The sequence below is a fragment of the Drosophila novamexicana genome, unplaced genomic scaffold (genome assembly GCF_003285875.2).
Source record: "Drosophila novamexicana strain 15010-1031.04,08,12 unplaced genomic scaffold, DnovRS2.1 tig00000462-arrow-pilon, whole genome shotgun sequence".
Lineage (NCBI taxonomy): Eukaryota > Metazoa > Arthropoda > Insecta > Diptera > Drosophilidae > Drosophila > Drosophila novamexicana.
In genome coordinates, this window is record NW_020824806.1 from 1,396,512 (window position 1) to 1,411,279 (window position 14,768).

Genomic DNA, 14,768 nt, shown 5'->3' on the forward strand with positions numbered 1-14,768 from the left:
AAAGTAAAAGTCAGTTGATCGTATTTAACTTTTGTTAGCTTTAATAGTAACAAATTTGTAAAAATCAGTTAACAAATATAACATACATGCATATTAATTTAGGGATACGATTACTTAACATAGTTAGGAGGGATGTGCGTATGCAGGGGTGTGTGTGTGTCTGTGAGTGGGTGAATATATGTGTTATATGTAATAATATATAGATTATAATAGATAGATAGTTAGTCGAGTGTCGTGTTCGTGTTCGTGTCTGCAGTGCGTTGTGCTGGGCTAACTTATGGCTAAAACACAATAATAAAAAAAGCTAAGTGCTAGAGAGGACCCTGTAGAAGACCAGTGACAGCCATAGCCATTGCTCATTGTGGCATGATTCTTGTGCATGGTTGTTGATTAGATTTAAGATCGGATTCGGTGTAGACGCAACTACACCCGCTTGTAGTACTCGTTGTAGTTGCGACGGCTAATCTCGTCGCTGCGTCGCCTGGCGGCAATCTCCTTCTTGCGGATCTCGCGCTGCTGATAGACGAACAGCGGACGGAATACGATCGCGCGACGCTTGCGATCCCGGCGTTGACTCTTCGGCTCCTCAGCGGGCGTCAGCGACAGCTCCTGCGCCTTCAGCTCCGGCTCTGGCTGGGACTGTGACTGTGTCTGTGACTGTAGATCGCGTTGCGGCCGATTGCGAAACAGGTCAGTCTTGGCCGAGTCGTGGGCATAGAGCGTGCTCAGGAAATCAAAGTACGGCTTGTTGCGCAAACTGTCCGGCTGGGCCAGCGGCGAGTTGTAGCTGAACTGATTGGGCGTCTCGATGTCCAGCAGCGTGTGCGGCCCATCCTGCAGCTGCTGTGGATTTTGTGGCATAGCCGTCGCCAGGCAAACCAAGCCCAGGGTCACAGCCAGGGTGTAAAACTGCGGAAATAGCAGAAAGAAAAATATGAAATAAAATTAATCTAAAAAATCAATCAGAAAACAAAGCAAATGTGGAAGGTGTGAATAGCGCTTGGAGGCCGCCCAGAGAGCACCCAGCGTCGCGTTCTGCAAACTTTTAGAACCAGTCCGCGGCAGCAAAAAAAAAAAAAAAAAAACAGACGCAAAGCGAAGCTTATGCTTTGAATTAGCATACAATAATTAATTTAAATGAAATAACAAATATCAATGATATAATCGCAATCAAATTTAATTTATAGTCGCACGTAAAATATTCATGATCACGTCCAGAGCGCAACTTGGATCTATGATTAAGATTAACATTATCGCATGCCTGCTTGTTGCCACTGGGCAAGGCGGGGGATAATTACCTATGATAATACACCTGACAGGTGGCGTACCCAACCCTTATTTGGCCATAGATATAAATATGCTGCGCCCTTGGCTGTGCCCAAGCCGGATGCACGTTGCGAACGAAAGGCCTTTGAGGAGAGACTTTAATTTATGTATCACATTTCGATTTTGTGTTAATAAAATTAGTCTTATTCTTAGAGGACAAATTAAAGACTAAACAAAAACCAAAACCGGATGATCATATCTATCGAAAAATCGAAACCAGCTTTCGGTGTAGGTGAACGCGCCAGCCGACGTTCAATGACAGCTCAGCTTGCGGCTAATCCAGCCACATTTCATTTATATACCATATATATATCCATATATATATATGTCTATATGCTAAAGTCTAATCAAACAAAAAAATAGCCCAAAATTAGCCACTTTGCGTGCGTAAACCGCAATAGACTAGAGTTATATAAAACTGTCGCGTCGCTGATTCACGCCCGAAATCGAAATGTATCTGCATAAATAGCTTCATTGATAACCGCAAAATTCGAGCTGCGAACGTGGACAAATCTTTTGCGGCTAATTATGTAAATTTACAGCGTGAATTAATTGTTTTTTCGGTGAAATATGCTAACTGTCGCAGCAGGAGAAAACTGAAATAAACTTTAAGTTATCGAGAAATAAATAAAGTATCTGTAGCTGTGCATCTCGGGTAGCTTTGTATCTTTGTATCTTTGTATCTGTATCTGTAACCGGTTGCGCTTTAGTGGCTCAGGGCTAACCCATAAGATGTATAACACTTGTTTTATGGTCTGTGAATACCCTGTGCACATGCCTAATTGGGTGTGATTGGTTAGGTAGATATCTATATAAATATAAGGCCTTGTATCCATATGCTCTATGTCTTCTTATGCTGGTAAACTGTAGAAGGTATCTAAATGTGATTCCTATTATCTATATTAGTCTGTTAGATATCTTCATGTGATTCCCAGTATCTAATATTTTATTTGTGCTGTGAATACCCTGTGTACATAAGCTGCACATAAATAGATATAAAAGATAGGTAGATATCTATATATTTGTAAGGCATAGTATCTATATGATCTTTATTTTTACATATACTTCACATAAAGGGATATTAAAAAAGATAGCTAGATATCTATATATAATTCCTTGTATCTATTAATTATCTGTATCTTGATATACTTTATGCACTGTATCAATACCCTATATACATAAGTTGCACATAATTCGGGTGTATAAGTTAGGTAGATATCTATATATATATAAAGCTTAGTATCTGTATGATCTATTCCTTCATATGTGTAGGGCATTTGCTAGTCTAGCAGCCCGCAGCTGCATTTCTCTTCAGGGTTGCAGCAGGATTTTTCAGCTAATTAAATCGAATTGCTGGTTCAGCAGATACATGTATGTAGATACATTTGTAGATACATGTTTGTAGATACATGTATGTAGATACATATGTATACAGATCTAGATACAAATATATCTAGATAGATATATGCACAATTGTAGATACATATCTGTAGATAGATATATGCACAAATGTATATACTTCTATATAGATAGATATATGCACATTTGTAGATACATATATGAAGAAAGATATATCCGCAAATGCAGATAGATATATGCACAAATGTAGATACATTTATATAGATAGATATATGCACAATTGTAGATACATATCTGTAGATAGATATATGCACAATTGTAGATACATATCTGTAGATAGATATATGCACAAATGTAGATACTTCTATATAGATATATATATGCACAATTGTAGATACATTTATGTAGATAGATATATGCACAAATGTAGATACTTCTATATAGATAGATATCTGCACAATTGAAGATACATATATGAAGAAAGATATATCCGCAAATGCAGATAGATATATGCACAAATGTAGATAATGTAGATGCTAATAAAAAAAAGAAAAAAAAAAACAGTTTTATGAGCTATGCTCAGACTTCCTTATGAACCGAATAACAAGACGAATCTTTTACAATATTCGACAGCGCATGCTCAGAATTAGAATAATTTAAAAGTTAATACTGTTTTTGACCTTGTTAAGACACGAAAATAAAACCAAAAAAAAAAACAACATAAAAAAATGATTTTAAGTAAAATCGGAGCACGCTGCAAATTTTCGAAATTTATATAGAAAACAAAAATTTGTATACATTATTTGCGAAATGTTAATAAACTAAACACGTTTTTTGAACAAATTCGGACTCTAAATAATATTTTATATAATTACATTTTAAAATTCTAATTGTTATACTCACTTGTGGTTTTAATGGGCACATGTTTTGCGCGCGTGTGTGTGTGTATTTGTTATAAATTAATAATAAAATTGTTGAAAGCTGCTTTAATCCTGCGATTGTCACAATTGTTGCTTCAATTGCGCACACACGTTCCGTATTGTAATTCGTTTGATTTGCTTAAAATACTTTGTTGATTTTCTAGCACAAAAGTCTTAATGTTATTAATGCTCGGCTTCGGGCTTATCACGATTGCTGGACGCGACGTCTGAGAAAATTTATATATATTATTTTTGGTTTTGCATGAACTGCGTGGCTGTTGTCGCTGCTGAGCGTGCGCACTAACTGTTCAGAATATTTGTCACAAATTCACTTTTATATCTGGCCAAAAGCACACGAATCTGCCCCCCGCCTGCCCCTCAGCAGCAGCAGCAGCAGCGGCAGACCCGCGCGCACCGTCCCATGACGCAGACGAACGGGTTTCTGCTGCTGCTCCGGCTGCTCCGTCTGCTCTTCTTGTTGTTGACTGGTTGCTGGTGTTAAGTGCTGCCGTTGTCACGAACTGTGGCCAAGGAGCTGCCGGTGCACACACAGAAGGGGCCGGCAGTGGGTGCTCAGCCCGGCAAAAAACTATGCATTGGACTTGAAGGCGTTGCTCTTGGGCTCGAGAGAGATCTGCGGCTTTGGAACACGAGCTGGACCCTTTCTAGCAATAGAGCTGCCCAGCTCTTGTGGCTTTGTGCTTGTTTTGCTGGCATTCAATCGAAAATGTTTGCTTTGCGCATTACGTACAATTAAAACTTGCCATGACAAAGCAAAGCTGATGACTCTGGGCAGGATTAAGGCGTGGCGTCTAAAAAACAATACGGAAGCCGGCAGCTGGCAGCTGGCAGCTAGCAGCTAGAGTTAACGCTAATCGGCTTCCGAATCGGAAACCCCATTTAAATAACTGGGCGCATTCTTAGGTAGACGAGCTCATTAGGCAAATTGATCCGCTCGGAAAACTGTCAACATCCGAAATGTGGACTGTGTGTCGCGCTCTTGAAACCGATCTCTCAAGCTTAACGCTTGGCCGTTGCCGAAGGTCAGCCAACTTGAGCATATTATTTGGGACAGAAAAAGGTTGACGCAAGTCAGCGAGGCGGCAAGCCGAATGCTCCCTTTGGCAGCATTTCGGGCTGCATATTCCACAGACCATGCTGAAGCCATGCTCACGTGATGCGGCAAAAAAAGAAGAATTCAAATCAAAACAAACCGAGGCGAGTCGAATAAAAACTTGTTGCCAATTCGATTGACAGTTGTCTGAACCAATTCAAACAAATTTGAGTTCATATGATTTGATTTGTGCTGCACACACACATAATTGTCAACACGGCGCTGTCGCAAATGCCAGCGCTTCTTTAACGTTTATTTGTTAATCGTATGCATTTGTTAAATAAATTTAATTTAATTGATTTTTAATTAATTTCCAGCCAGAGCCGGTTTTCAGACAAACAGAGTTAAAACAAACAAATGTCAAAGAGTAAGAGCAAAAGATAGGCAAACCAAAAACAAAAAGAAAACAACGTCACGATACCCTGTAAATATCGCTGCATTTGTAACAGGCCATTTGTCATCTAAAGTTCTTGAGAAATGCAATTAGCACCATTTGTGAATGAGACATTGCATTGCATTGCTCTGGCATTTATCTTTGGCATCAGCATCATTTCGGCCAACTAATTGATAGAAATATGGGCTGGAATACGCGCTGCTTCCGTCAAGAGGTGCTAAACAGAGTTTTATGTGCATGTGAATGTGTGGAACTCGGAACTGGGGCTGTGGCTGTGGTTGGGGCTGTGACTGGCACCGCCGGATGGGCGCTAAGCAATTTTCACCAGGGCCTGCCCTGATTGCTGTGCTACCCTATGACTCATGTTAACCATAAATGATTCATTAAGTAAAATATAACACGTAAACGGCTTGAACTCTTCACGGTTCGATAATTGAGATGTGGAAAGAGCCATTGATTAATTGTTTTAACAGCTAAACGCAGCCTCAAATTGATGTCAGTAATCCTTAGCAAATCGGCTAGGTATGTCGTATTTATTTACTTAAACACTTGTCACATTGTTGCTTGTTGTTTGTTTTTTTCGCCGTGTACGTCACTGCAAAGCGTTTAATTAACACTTGGCAGCTCGTCACAATGTTTTAATGATGGAAATTTAAGGCTGGTGTGCCGATTTTTCCTTAATTAAAAACATTCTGCTAATAAGAGCATACACATACATCAAGTCGTTTGTTGCCCAAATTCAATTTAGCACAACATTAACATCGCATTGTGGAAAAGTTTATATTTTGAATTTCGCGGATCTGCATCAATTAGGTGGCAACGCTGCGCGCACGTGAAGTTGGCAGCAAGCCTGTTTGTCGTGGCTTGAAGTTAGCTGCACGCAGCTTCCAACCGGTTTGATGTTCGTTGCAGTGCGCTGTCCAACCCGTTTGAAATGCGCTGCCCGCGAAAATGTTCAAACGGGGGAAATTTGTTGTTTACCCGTTTTTTAAATTAATTCAGCCTATAAAATAACATTGGCCAATCGCAGTTGAAATTATTGTATGCTATTGCAAAAAAAAATTAATACCAGCCAAATAAATGATAGTGAAAACTTTTGTAGTTTTAAGCATATGTTTCTATAACCGAAATAAATATGCATAGTATCTGCACATTTTAATTAATATGATACGGGGAAAAAGTAACAAAAGTACCCAAAAAAGTCTATTGAATAAATAAAGTACCAGTTTTTTTTTTGAATTTGTACATGCGCTAACCGTTAACGAAAACTCACCTCTGGCCTCTGTTAATGTTAACATTCTAAGAGAGCGATAACACGGGGCAGACAATTTGAAGATCTCTTGACGCAAGATGAATATCGTAAATGCGGTGTGAGTGCTATTTGAGTGCTGTTATTGCGCTTGCTTGCTTATTCACTTTGTTACAAAAATTGTTAGTGGCCAAATCTTTATTTTTATTTAAAAAATACAGTGTTTAATACAGGTGCAGGTGCCGGTATGTCCCACTAGTTGATTAATCGTGATCGTCGTGTTTTTACTGCCGTTTTTTTTACTGCGGTTAAAGTGGTAGCATTTTGTTTTCGTCGGAATTAAAAAATTTTACCGATCGTGTCTGTGTTTGCCTGTGTGCGTAAGTGTACATGCACACACACACATACATACAAGCAAACAAACAACAAGTACATACATTTCGATGTACAATTATTATAGCTAAGCATGTTTCGTGCGTTTTTTGTTGCTGCTATTCGGTTGCTTGATAAACACAAAACACATTTTAATATTTAACTAATATTTATAATTCGCACACACGTAATCGCAACGCCAAATTGTGAGAGTATATCAGCCGAGCTATTTTCCACTGCGGAGCGTCGGCACAGGAGCAGCACGCACACGCACATGCACACTTATACACACATAGTTGCATTTACTTGTGCTTTTTCGACTTTAACTGTTATAATTTGTTGATTCTCCTTTGACACGCGCTTCTCTGTCGCGTTGTATGACAAAGGGTATGTGCACGTCGTTTGGGCTGTGATGAAAGAACCGAATTTTAGCAGCAATAAATTGTTGTACTTTTTTCTATATGTATGTATGTATTTATTTTGTTGCTCTTTCGTGTGGCTGCTCTCTTGTTACTGTTGTTGTTATTGTTATTGTTATTGTTATTATTATTATTATTATGTGTTGTTACTGTTGCTTTCGGCTGCGATTAGAATTAATTGACAAATGGCAAAAAAAAAGAAGAAAAAAAAAACAACGAAACAAATATGTTGCCTTTGTGCTTGCTCTTCGCATGCAGTAAAAGCAAAAGCAAAGCCAAAATCAGAAGCAAGCCAAAAGCAATAGCATTAACAGTTGAAATGGTTAACTGGCCAGAGAATACATGAATTTATTAAAAATATACACGTTCAAATAGAACAAACGAAAAAACTCAACCGGGTTCGTTGACCGGCTACAACAACAACAACAACAACAACAACTCACATAAATAACAGCAACAACAACAATAGACAGCAGCGGAGGCAGCAGAGAAGAATAGTGTCAAGCGAGATTAGCTTCAGAAATAGAAACAGCCGTAAGCATAGGCATAGCCATAACATAGACATAGCCATAACATAGGCTAACCGAAATTAACACCTGTTGCACGCGTCGCTTTCGTTATGTTATTAACATGTTAACCCTGCGATGGCCATGTGCGCTATTCAGCAGTTGCTGCGTTTTTGGGCACAGTTTCAAGGTGTTATATCTTGACCTTGGGAATTGTGCGCAACTATTAACCCATGGTTGGCTTGTTTTTGCAAATGTGTTTTAAGTTTAATATTTGTTCTAGCTCTTGCAGTTACACAAACAAACAAAAATTGAAAAATTGCATTTAAATTGTTAAATAATTAAGTATAATGGCATCTGCACCGCAAAGCAAAAGGCAAAAACTATCCGATCCGCAATGTGTAGAGGATATTGTACCGTTAAACTATAAGGAACTGGATATTATCGGCACAGGTATGTATGTGTAAATGTTTGAATGAATTTGAATGATGCATATAGAATGCGAATCGAGTGTGTATAACAGTTTACAGTTTCGATATGAACAACATGTAGGGCAGTATCCTTCTGCTATAGCCTAACCAATTGCGCTTGTTTTAAACTTTAACAACCGCATCGAATGCACTGACAAGGGGAAATACTGGGTTTTCAATGTAGTTTCAATTGCAGAACCAACTCCCCAGTCTTGTAAATAGGGTTTATACAATTTCCATAGCATACTTTCAGGAAAATTTTCAAAACCACGTGCATTTCAGTTTGAAAAATGAACAAAAACAAGCAAATAAAATCGACAGCTGCAATATTCGAATAGGAAGTCAATAAACATCTCAAGCTCTTGATAGTGTATATTTTTTTCCAAAAAATATCTCCACATATTTGTATCAATTACGTCACAGAGCCCAGTGGAGAGTTAAGAGGTGCGCACGGTGAATGTTAATAATGCTTATTATGACTGGTTTTTTTTTTTTTAATTTTATTTTGGCATGTTTTAGCATGGGCGTGCATGTAGAAGGGATGCGTCGAGTGCGGGGCAACAATGGGTTAAGCCTGCGCTAGTTTCTCTGCGTGGCAGATCAAGTTACATTTTGAAGATAGTAGCTAACTGTTCCAAGCCTCCCCTTCTCCAGTTCCATGAAAATAACAAAAAAAAAAAAAAAAAAACAAGTTCAACTTTTTTCTAAAAAAGACATTGAAAAAAATGTATCAGCTTTTGTTGCTTTTGTTGGTTTTTTGCCATTTTGCTGTTTCGCATTCATTCAATTATTGCCTCTTGCTTTTGCGTTTTCGGATATCTGTTCGCTGTTTGTTGTTGTTGCTGTTGTTGTTGCTGTTATTGTTGCCTTTGATTTTGTGCAAAATGTTGTGACAATTGAAAGAGCAGACGCAAAAACGAGTCGACGAAATAGTCGATCGAGTGCGAATTTCTTCCTCTGTTCATTGTTTTGTTTTTGTTTCTCTGCTTTCTGCTTCTTCTTTTCCGACTCTTTTGTTATATATGTACATATGTATGTATGTATGTATATTGTAGCAAACCTGGCCTTGTACTTGACTTTTGTAGCTTTTGCTGCGAGCAGTCACACAAAATTTTGATTCCGAAATACGACGAATCGTCGATTCGGCCAGACATGCGGAAAATGTTAAATGAAAGTGAATGTCACCCGAAATAGAACTCCCACGCCTCATGCCATCTGTCCGAATGCCGTGTCTAACTTGTCTGTCCGCCTGTCTGGCACGCCCACCCGCCCGTCCGCTGATAAATTTCCGGTGACAGAATTTTGTCTTTCTAATTTGAATCGATGCATGTCACGCTCTTTCTCTCTGCCTCCCTCCCCCCCTCTCTCACCATCTCTCTGTCTCTCTCTCTCTCCCACGCAGCCAAAAATCAGCCGGTTACTTATCAACACAGCTGACTGCATGATTTTTTTGTTCTTCTTCGTTTTTTTTGACGTTTCGCTTTTGGGTTTGGGCTCTAGCTATCATTTGCTATGTACATATTTGTGTGCGAAATTTCTATTTCGTACGAAGTATACATTTGTACAATTGTATATATAAATTCACTTGTTCTTATCTGCATGCTCTCCTTGTCTTTCCATTGGGTCTTTTGTTGATTAACATTTTTTTCGAGTTTGCAATTTACTTTTGACTTTACTTTTCTTTTCCCTTGATAGGCATAACTGTATTCCCTATATGAATGCGTGCGTGCGTGCGTGCGTGCTTATGTGTGTATGTGTGACCTATTTCTGTATAACACAATTGCAAGCGACGCTTTCGCCAACAATTACATTTACATGAACATTGTCTTTACAGGCGCCTACGGCACAGTTTATCGGGCACGCGACAATATCACGGGGCACTTTGTGGCCATTAAGAAGGTACGCATTGCACTCACCGAGAATGGAGTGAGTGCGTCCACGCTGCGAGAGATTTCGCTCCTTAAGCAGCTGAATACATATGATCACGCGAATATTGTCAAGTGAGTACCGGCACATACATACATACATACATATGTATGTACACACAAGTACATGCATACAAATGTTATCTTGGTGGCGCCTCACTATTTGCCAACTAATTTAAAAAAAAGTCGTTACGTTACGCGGCGAACACAGATTACAGACAATGGCATTGACTTGTGTGGGTGTGTGTGTGTATTTTCGCACACTCAAGCGGAGCTGTGCGGTTATTAGCAGCTCTCTTGTGTTTATCTTTCGCTTTCCACGCTTCTTTATTGTCTGCTTCTCTTCAACTGACCCAGAGCAGGCGCTAAAACAAGCGTAACTGTAACGGTCGCTGCATAGCACGCCTACAAAATTGCATTCCACACACACACACACGCACGTATTGACAGTGGCATGTGCATATAAAATTGTTATACCAAACGTCAAACGGCGCCGGCTTGCCCTGCGGCTGCTGATAACGACGTCGCAAATTTTGTTTGCAACAACAGCCAATAGCTAATCTATTGCCTTGGGGAAATTGAAGTAGGACAGCAATCAGCCAGCTAACTGTTGCAATGACTAATAAATGCAAAATTGCCCATAACTAGAACAACATTGTTTATAAGTCAAATTAACTTATACCAACATGTTGTTGCGCTTTTGCAAAAATACTTTGAAACGCACCTAAATTCATATACAGCAGCGACCATTGCGGCGGCATTAAGTACTACATGCAAATACCACTCAAACGCTCTCAGTACTAAAAGTCGCTTGGCACTCGACGCGCAATTGGTTATTCCGCTCGGCTCTCAGCTACGATATTACGATCAAGAGTAAATTGAATAGCGTAAATGGCTCATAGCGTTAAAGAGCGGACGCAGCGGAATGTTAGCTTTGCCGCTGTTCAACCGCTTAAGCATTTTACCGTATTTTTGGGCCAGAGCTCAAAATGCTTAGTTTTGCATCTATAATGAAAAAAACCCATTGCGAATCAAATTTAAAAATTAGTTAAACTGTTGCGAAATAATAATAAAATAAAAGCATTATAAAATGCATATTCAAATTAATTTTCTAAAAATTCTAAAATTTGTAGTAAATTCATAGCAAATCCGCAATTCACTTAACAGTGCTGCAGAACTGCTGGCTAACAGAATGTTAGCAAGCGACTCTCTCCAATTGAAACAGGGGCAATTATGTTATTCATTCCGGCGCTCGCCACTGTATATGCTCTTGATCGAACGTGTTGTCGAAATTTCCATAATTCGTATGAGTGGAGTGTTTTTTGTAGTACGCCAAATGCCCGCAGCGCGGCTAATGGCGCTGCAAGAGCTAGCCATTTTATGCCAGCACAACGCACACTAGCACAACCGATCAGTTCATTAACTGCACACACACATACACTCAAATGTTATAATTTCCCCTCTCCACAGACTGCTCGACGTATGCCAGTTCTTGGAACGCGATGGGAAATTGTTGATTTTGCTGGTCTTCGAGCACTTGGAGCAGGATTTATCCGACTTGATAGAAGCCTTGCCGCCCTCCGGCATGTCGCCCACAAATATACAGGTAAAGCATAAATTACAGAGTATTTGATGTAATTTCAATGAATTTATTTATTAATTGCAGCGCCTGTCGCGTGAGCTATTGACCGGAGTGGACTTTTTGCACGCCCATCGCATCATTCACCGAGATTTAAAGCCGCAAAATCTGCTCGTCTCGTCGCAGGGCCATTTGAAGATAGCCGATTTTGGTCTGGCCAAGACCTACGGCAGGGACATGAAACTCACCTCGGTTGTGGTCACCCTGTGGTATCGGGCGCCCGAGGTGCTGCTCGCCCAGGGCTACAACAGCTCGGTGGACATCTGGAGTGCGGCCTGCATCATATTCGAGCTCTTCAATCGCAAGCCCCTCTTTCCGGGCAACTCCGAGAAGAATCAACTGGATCGCATATTCGAGTGGGTTTCCCCATCAATCGATCCTCCCCATTCCTTAACTGTATTTTAACCATTTTATCTGTTCTGTTGCAGACTAACGGGACGTCCCACGGAGGAGCAATGGCCCAAGAGCGTGTCCATCTCGCGGGAGCACTTTCCGCCACGCAGTCGCAAGCGACCCTCCGATTTCTGTCCGGATCTCGGCAAATTCGCCGACAATTTGCTGGACGTAAGTGAATTTCCCCTTCCCCCTCTCGCCACTCCCCTTTCTCGACTTGTTAACAGATCCCGTTCACATTTATCTCCCGCAGCAAATGCTCTCGTATGAGCTTCACGAGCGTCCCACTGCGCTGGCCTGCTTGGAGCATGAGTATTTCCAGGAGGAGCCCTTGTAGAATCCACTTTGTCATGGGGCTGAGTTCCCAGTTAAACATGTTCCTTTACTTTATATATATATATGTATTTTTTTTTTAAATATTGTTTATCAAGCTTAAATGTAATTGTTAATCAACTGCCGTTAAACGAAACTCGAGGATTGCGATCCTGTCTAAAATGTGATACACAAAGTTCAGGACTAAACTCATGGTCGGGCATATACCATATACCCTATAGAGTATACCCTATATAAATGCTATATGCCACATGCAACTAATTATATTCAAAATTATACACATGTATATATATTTAGGCATAACTACACTATTTTTATACACATTTATATATAAACATACATATTTTTTAGTCCTAATATCTATTCTGTAAGCGCATGAAAATATTGCATTTAATAAAGAAGTCAAATTCAAATAAGGCGCGCATGTTATAACAGTCTTATACATTTGTCAAGTGGCTTAACATTGCTACTCTTATAAAAGCTGTTATGTTAGGCGCTGCAAAGCAGCACTGTTATTTACGTTATGCTATTTAACAGTGATCGTAAGTGAGAGCATTATAAGAGCTGCTCTGTTACAGTAGCAGATGTTAAGCAACAGCGGGCGCAAGTGTTGTACAACGTTAAAAACGTATTTTATTTACAAATATTGTTCAAATCTTTGGCTTAATTGGAATGTTCATAAATATATCACGTTTATGCTTAGGCTAACCCAACGATTATGTAAAAGACCAGCGGCAGCACCAGATTGTCCACCTGATCGGTAAAGGCCTCCACCAAAGCCGTGTTGAGCGCCGCAAACAGCGTGGCGAACCATTTGGCCTGGCTCATGACCAGGACTCCGCCCAGCTGCAGCAGCCAAACGGAGAGCAGCACGGACAGCACAAAGGCCACGGTGCCCTCCAAGGAGCGACTGGAATCTGCAATTAAATCTGATTATAATCAACATGCACTTGCTTTTGTGTGTAATTTCGTACTGGCCCACTTGTTGCGTCCGTACTTGGAGCCCAGCACGCTGGCGGCCGTGTCGCCGACGCCCACAGAGAGTACGCCGGATAGGAGCAACAGCAGCGGACTCTCCGGGGCGGCCGTCTGGCAGGCGCAGGGGCAGGGCGTCAGCCAAATGGGCAGCGCGCAGCCAATCAACAGGCAGAAGGGCGTCAGCGCCAGCTGGCCCGCATCCTTGACATCCTTGAAGGAGTCGAAGGCCTTTGCTAAAGTGTCCGCAAACGGCGGCATCTGCAGCAGACGCAGCAGCTCCAGCACCACGAATATGGCCAGAGCAATGCCCGTGGCAATGTAGAGCAAGGCGCACTGATAGACCAGGCCGGGCACAAAGACCAGCACGATCAGCAAGTGGAATATCTTGCGCATCCGCGTGCTCGCCTGCGTCGAGTTGCCCAGCTGCCAGCTGACGGTGGCGCAGGTGAGGCCCACGAGCAGCAGATAGAACGCTATGATGAACAGCTGGCGGGGAAGAGAGAGAGGGATCTGAATTAACTGAAATCTCGTATATCACACAGGCGCCACTCACTCTGATCTGCTCCTTGAACATGAACTGGAGCAGGGCAATCAGGGGCAAGGGCTGGGTTACGGGCGCGCAGGTGACGGCCGCGAGCAGCAGCAGCATCAGCAGGTAGAAGGGCAGCGGCTGGCGCAGGAATCGCAACAGCGCCAGCAGCACGCAGGCGCACAGCAACGAGACTAAGGCACTCTGCATTATGGCATTCAATTGGCCAAAATCAGATGCGGGCTTCGGATCCGACCACAGCCGGAAACTGGCGTTGAGCAGGAAGAGCACGAGTCCCTGCACCAGAATTGCAGCCTCGCCAAAGGTGAATGTCTGGGGCAGACCGCGCAGCACGCTAATGTAGACATGCTGGTAGAGGCGGATGAGCAGCAGGCCAGCGATCAGGGCAAACGGCCAGGTTATGTCCAAGAGCAGCGTCAGCCAGAGGCTGGTGGCAATGCCGGGCAGCAGGTTGCTCGCACGCTCAATAAGGGGTCCAGTCTTAAGGTAGGAACTCAAGAGAAAGAAAAGCGTCCGCAGGCACATGCCAATTGCGACTGCAATCAGAAGCTGATGCACTGCATCCGTGGGTGGACAGGCCGGCGACGCGGTCTGTGTATGCAGATAGCTTGTGATCAGGGCCGTGGGCAATAGCAAGCATAGCCAACCGCCCGTCGAAGCATGGGGCCTAATCACAATTGAGCTGTATTAGTCATAAATTAAACATAAAAGAACTTTGTTTACCTGGGCAAAAGTCGCTCGAGCATACTTTTAATATATGCAACTGTGTTGTGCAGCACTTGAAAGTGGTGAGTAGTGCGCTATCGATTTATCGATTGCAG

At 41.6% G+C, this 14,768-nt stretch overlaps 3 protein-coding genes across 3 annotated transcripts; 1 reads left to right on the forward strand and 2 right to left on the reverse strand.

The window, feature by feature from the left end:
- Window positions 1-63: 63 nt before the first annotated feature.
- On the reverse strand, window positions 64-3,908 carry LOC115760952. Its single transcript, XM_030702540.1, has 2 exons — window positions 3,589-3,908; window positions 64-909 (listed from the first exon to the last, which is right to left on the reverse strand). The coding sequence occupies exons 1-2, from the start codon at window positions 3,607-3,609 to the stop codon at window positions 424-426; spliced, it is 507 nt and encodes a 168-aa protein (XP_030558400.1). The 5' UTR covers window positions 3,610-3,908; the 3' UTR covers window positions 64-423.
- Window positions 3,909-6,580: 2,672 nt separating this feature from the next.
- On the forward strand, window positions 6,581-12,806 carry LOC115760875 (cyclin-dependent kinase 4). The gene is made up of 7 exons (XM_030702436.1): window positions 6,581-6,607; window positions 8,006-8,112; window positions 9,964-10,129; window positions 11,525-11,660; window positions 11,721-12,049; window positions 12,122-12,257; window positions 12,340-12,806. The coding sequence occupies exons 2-7, from the start codon at window positions 8,010-8,012 to the stop codon at window positions 12,421-12,423; spliced, it is 954 nt and encodes a 317-aa protein (XP_030558296.1). The 5' UTR covers window positions 6,581-6,607; window positions 8,006-8,009; the 3' UTR covers window positions 12,424-12,806.
- Window positions 12,807-13,047: 241 nt separating this feature from the next.
- On the reverse strand, window positions 13,048-14,703 carry LOC115760752 (dolichol kinase). Its single transcript, XM_030702231.1, has 4 exons — window positions 14,671-14,703; window positions 13,951-14,614; window positions 13,394-13,883; window positions 13,048-13,336 (listed from the first exon to the last, which is right to left on the reverse strand). Exons 1-4 carry the CDS (start codon window positions 14,691-14,693, stop codon window positions 13,119-13,121), a joined length of 1,395 nt encoding a protein of 464 aa, XP_030558091.1. The 5' UTR covers window positions 14,694-14,703; the 3' UTR covers window positions 13,048-13,118.
- Window positions 14,704-14,768: the final 65 nt, after the last annotated feature.